The 5,595-nt window shown below is 41.8% G+C and overlaps 1 protein-coding gene across 2 annotated transcripts in view; it reads left to right on the plus strand.

Moving 5' to 3' along the window:
• si:dkey-238d18.4 (TBC1 domain family member 15) overlaps positions 1-5,595 on the plus strand; it is a 14,925-nt gene that overhangs the window by 4,592 nt on the left and 4,738 nt on the right. For both annotated transcript variants that reach the window (XM_014008674.1, XM_014008673.1), the window contains exons 4-6: positions 1,941-2,044; positions 4,589-4,656; positions 4,728-4,874. In XM_014008674.1, the coding sequence (XP_013864128.1) occupies positions 1,941-2,044; positions 4,589-4,656; positions 4,728-4,874 (319 nt within the window). The remainder of the gene's footprint in view (positions 1-1,940; positions 2,045-4,588; positions 4,657-4,727; positions 4,875-5,595) is intronic.

Below are 5,595 nucleotides of genomic sequence, written 5' to 3' on the forward strand. Positions count from 1 at the left end.
CCCCTACCCACACCCCCTCCCCTACCCACTTTGATGCATTTTTCAAATTTCGCCTTGGGGCGGAGTTATCTTCTGACGGTTCAGAAGTCACTGATAGAGGTGTTCTCTTACTGCGCTCAAACATGCTTTTAGAGGATATTAATCAGTGTGGAATCAAACGAGGTGTGGGAAACTTTTAGCTCCTCTGACTGTTTCTGTCACTCAGTCTGTTAATGAGAACAACAGGAGTCGCAGAATGACTCTCACCTCTTATTAGGACGACAAATGCAACCCAAATCTGACTTTTGTGCCCCATGTCACCCAGGCCTTTTCAGTATGTGGTATTAGATTGGATACATATCTGGGGCCTCATTTATAAAGAACTGCATAGAATTCATACTAAAAGTGAACGTATGGCCAAAAGGGGAAAATGGCATACGCCAAAAAAAAAATAATTCAGATTTATAAAACGGTGCGCACGCACACCTTCAAGCATTTTTCCTTTATAGATCACAGCTGCACCTCAGAATTTGGGTCAAGGTCCCACCTCAGGTTCTGCCCTCTACACCAGGGGTTCTCAAACTTTTTGGGTCTGGGGACCCCTTTACAAGGGTGAACAATTTCCCGGGACCCCCTCACAAACCCCATGCTGTTTTAAAAATAATTTACTATGATTTTAACCCCTGAATTCCATGGGAATAGTATTTGTTGTTTGGTTTAGTGTGTTTGTTTTACTTGTGCATTGTTCCTCACATGCATATTTTTTAAATAAAAAACAAATTAACAATTTATTGAAATTTTATGAGGTCCCCCAAGATACAGCTCGCAGACCCCTGGGGGTCCTGGGACCCCAGTTTGAGAACCCCTGCTCCACAAGCCCACATTCAACCATAAACTGTCAATTCGAAGTACCTCATGAATGTTGAGGTCTATATAAATGAGTCAGCTGATCAAAAGTGATTCTAGAATCACCACCCCTCCCCCCATTTCCTCCTGCTTTGCGCTGCAGCCTGCACTGTTGTCTGCAGCTGACAACCGCCTCCCCCTGCATGAAGTGTACAGAATTTAAAAAGAAACCTTATTGCTGTCGTGCTCCGTGAAGTTTCTCTTGTTGGGAAGGGGGTCTGTGGGGGTCTCTGAGGAGGAGGGTGGTATGTCACTACCTCACTCTGAGGTGCAGAGGTTCTACAKTTATGGGGGTGTTTCAGTCCTGCCCTCTCTGCCTCCATGGGGCTTCTGAATGAACCAACGTGTGTTCGTAAAGTCACGTCTCCCATCTGACCTGGGAACACCTTGGAATCCTCTCCGCTGAGCTGGAAGAGATGTCTGTGCCTTCCTGCTCAAGCTGCTGCCTCGCATCTCGACTCCAGAGAAGACAGATTTTACATTTTTTAACATCCTGTTTTGTTGGTTATCTTGTATCAGTTGTTTTAACTTGGCAGTAGTGAGAAAATGACCAAACGGGACTGAATTTTGTTAAACAAACTGTCATTTATTTACTCTGGAATCAGTTTGACCTTTTCAGCAGTTCGGTGTGTTCAGAGTGTGTGTTCTTACCAACAGCAGTCAGGGAGCTTTACTTGTTATACTTTTCATTGGAAATATAGATTTTAATAAGGACAAAAACATAAAAGCTCCACAAAAGCTGAGAGTCTTAATCAATAATAGACATTTATTGGAAGTTTACAAATTACAAGAAAGAATGTAACCTCACATTACTACCATTAAGGAACATATGCTCAGAAAGGCTATTTTTTTATTTTAAGTTCCTGATATGATTAATGCAAGTGCTTTCATTAAGGTTGCACAGGTTTAGGTTCTCTATGTGTCGCTGACTGTTCACATTGCTCCAGTAGAATCAGCAAAAATCACACTGAAGGTGTTTATCAGACATTAACACGGTGCTAAAACTTTTAATTTGTCCGATTTTTTGTGTCTGGACCTTTTCCTTCCGTTGACAGATTCTGTTTGAGCGTGTCACGTTTGACCAGGAGGAGCTGCGAGAAGCCATACGGATCATCGATAAGGACGTCCCTCGAACAAACAGAGACCTCAGCTACTACCAGTGAGTCCATAATGTCGCCAGTTCTTTACCTGAAAAAACATACCCTGATAATAACTAACACCAGAACAAATTCCTCATTTCTTTTGTCTAATATTTAAGTAAGAGAAAGTTGCAAGATCCTGTCTGACATGCTGCACCTAAAATACTGCAGAGCTGAAGCAGTGCAGCTCCTTACTCAGCCAGGACTTTACAGCTCCTATCAGCAGCTGTCGGAGGAAACGACTCCACCTGACTCCTTCCTTTCTCAGTGCAAATAAGAGTGACGTGTCAGAACCACAATGCTGGAAGCATTCCAGTCAGACCTGCTCTGAAACAGGTCTCTGGTTTCAACCAGAATTGTGACCCTGGATTGATAATAAGTTGACAGAACGCTCTCAAGAACCCTGAAAGGAAGCTATCACTGAACACATTGTACTAAACTTGAGCGCTCATTCTAACATGTATCAAACTGAGCGCTGACCGGCAGTTTTATTCTCCAACATGAACATCTCCCTTGACCTCAGGTACTCCTCTTTCTGTAAGGTGCTTTCAGACGACAAACTGCCTTTACTGTGGCTGTTTGTGGTCCCTACAACCAGCCTGTTTAACCTTCAGAGGACAAACTTTCTTGTCCTTTGGGGACTCCCAAGTGGCACAGGGAGATGCGATTGGTCGATACGTTAAACACACGTTCAGCACTCTTTCAGCATTCGCAATTTTAAGGGCTTGACTCACGGGAGGCGACGTCGCTCGCTCTCCATTCATTTCCTATGGAACTTGTGCGATGAGGCGACAATCGCTCGCCATCCTCCAGCCAAGCGATCAGCGAGAATCGTGCATGTGAAATTCCATGCTCATACATGTAGACGTGCACACGCGAGCTTGCGACGCAACATATGGAAGTTGAAAAATGTTCAACTTTTGTCACTGTCGCTTAGCGTACAACCAATCAGCGAGGGTTTCATTGACTGACCAATGAGCGGAGAGTATGCTACACACTGCAGTTAGCTAACACTTTCAACGTTATTTTAGCTCTGTCAAACGTTCCAGTTTTATATGACCTTTCACCAAGTGATTACTAAGAAAGGTAGCTTTGTGGGAATTTGTTGGCGCCAGGGTGAAGTTATCTGGTAAGTTTTTCCTCATAAAATTGTATCTTGGTGTGCGTTTGTTTTCAATATCATTAGCATCCCAAGATTTGTTTATTTTACACGTCCGTATTGCACCCCCCCCCCCCTTTTTTTGCAAACCACCAATAACCTTTACAAGAGGCAGCAGAAGAACCAATCAAATTTCATGAAGATGAACGACCCGAGAGAGCGATTTGCAACGTTGCCTTCGCTATCGTGTCCCGTGTGTCGGGTTTCACCCTGGTTGCGGTGACAGCCGTTAATCGTTGTCGTTTGTCGCTCCCTGTGTGTCGAGCCCTTTAGAGTTGCAATTGCACTGCTAGAGTAAAAGCTACTTAACTGTCGTTGCTGACTGCCGTGATGTGGTCTTCTTTGAACACGCGCAGTGTCAAGTGGACTGAACTTTAGTACCAGTCATGGCTCTGAAGAAATTTTGTAACTGATTAACTGAAAATTAGATTCAGTTTTGTATTTTATACTTTCTGATCATTTCAGTCTGTAAGGTTGAAGCTGACAAAGAGTTGGTGTGTGTCTTATGTTCTTTCTCTTAGCCTAAACAAAACTGAGTGACATTCTGACATCTGACGTTAAAGGTAACACCTCTGGGGTGTAACCAGGAAGGGATGAACATTATAAGGTCAATTCATTATTATAGTAGAAAGAAGTTGTCAGTGGTTTGCAGAGTCTGCTCAGAGCAGAGCTCCTGTGTTTGTTTTGATTTGGCCCAAGGTTGTAAACTGAGGCCAAATAAAGTTTTAACAAGAAATCCAGCTGAATCCTGTTTATTCGCACATACCATTTTGAACAACGCATATTTTTCCAACAGGTCCCATAACTCCTTCTGAATATTTGCATTGCTGTTTTTTAAAGATCAAACCAAAGACCCACAACACACAGCTCTATAAATGACAGCCCCCTCTTGTGGTTGGCCAGTATTGGCTGTTTGTTGCACTTTGATCCTTATAACCACTTCATAATGAAGTTAACGGTCCTTATTGACCCTTTGCAACAACGTAACCAAATCACATGGAGGTGCCATGACAGACATCGAAAGTGAGGGAGGGGGAGTATTAAACGGATCGACTGCGATTGTTTTCCCAAGTTGTTTTTGCCAGTATAGCCATGACTCCTAGGGCTACTAGACAGCGGTATTTGCAAAAGTTGGACACGACTAACCAGTGAACCAGATGAAGATTAAAGTTCTGTGTCAGCAAAGATTGATTTCTGCTGCCGGAAAAATGAAAAAGGAAAAGACGTGTTTTCAACTGATCCTGTGTAGGGCTGCCACAATTAATCGATTAATCGACGACTAATCGATTATTAAAATAATCGTTTGTGGCAGCCCTAATCCTGTGCATTATTGGTGATGAGCAGGTTTGTGAAACCTTTTTTTTACAGATTTTGTTCAACACTAATTATTTCAATGTGCCTGCAGGGATAAAGGTTTAGGCAACCTGTTGGTGCTGAGGAACATTCTCATCACTTATGCTGCTTTTCATCCAGGTCAGTAGCTCGGACACAATCAGAGCAGTGCAGGTTTTCTTCTCCTGACGCAGCGTTTGTTGTCGCTCCAGAGGTCAGTTATGCTCAGGGGATGAACGACCTGTGCAGCCGCTTCCTGGAGGTCCTCGATTCGGAGGTCGACGCCTTCTGGAGTTTCTCTTGCTACATGGAGAAGTTCTCCCGAGATTTCAGGGCCGACGGCCTGCACAGGAAGATAGGTGAGCTACAGAAGAAATGAATGTTTATTTGGAATAAACGTCTCTGCAACTGCACAATGAATAGTTTCTCCCGGAGAATTTAGGGAAACACTATTTTTCTGTTTGACATCGTTATTCTTCTATCTGACCTATATAATGTTCTACGAACAACAAAGGTATCGATATAATACTTTACCTATTGAGAATGAATCACTCTTTTTATAACGTGGCTAAATACTTAAGATAACATTTCCAGGGTTTTTTGTTATGTTTCTGTCAGCAGAATTAAACTATTTCCAAAAAGAATGTTTGTAGTTCTCAAATCTATAAATTTATCCAACTTAAATACAGATTAAAATAGATGAAGAGCTAAAATGTGTCTTTATGAGACATTTCAGTCTGTATGAAATGTGCTGTTTTGCCTCTTAGGTTCTATAAAAAAAACAAGGAAAGGAAGGAGGAAAAATATTGGAGACCTCTAGTGGTAAAATAAATTTGATTCAGTTCAGTTTTTATTTATAAAACTCTTGAAAATCCCTCTAAAACAAAATCCTTTCCAGAGCAGTACAATAAAATGTGTACTTAATAAATAACTGAAATGAAACAAGAAAACAAAAGAAATCAACATGTTAAATATTAAAGGTGCAGTATGTAACTTTTCTAAAAAATATATTTTTAACATATTTGTTCACTCTGTCACTATCTCCTGACAGATTGATATTAGACAGGTAAGCTATGGAGG

Source organism: Austrofundulus limnaeus, unplaced genomic scaffold (assembly GCF_001266775.1).
Source record: "Austrofundulus limnaeus strain Quisiro unplaced genomic scaffold, Austrofundulus_limnaeus-1.0 Scaffold52, whole genome shotgun sequence".
NCBI classification, from domain to species: Eukaryota; Metazoa; Chordata; class Actinopteri; order Cyprinodontiformes; family Rivulidae; genus Austrofundulus; species Austrofundulus limnaeus.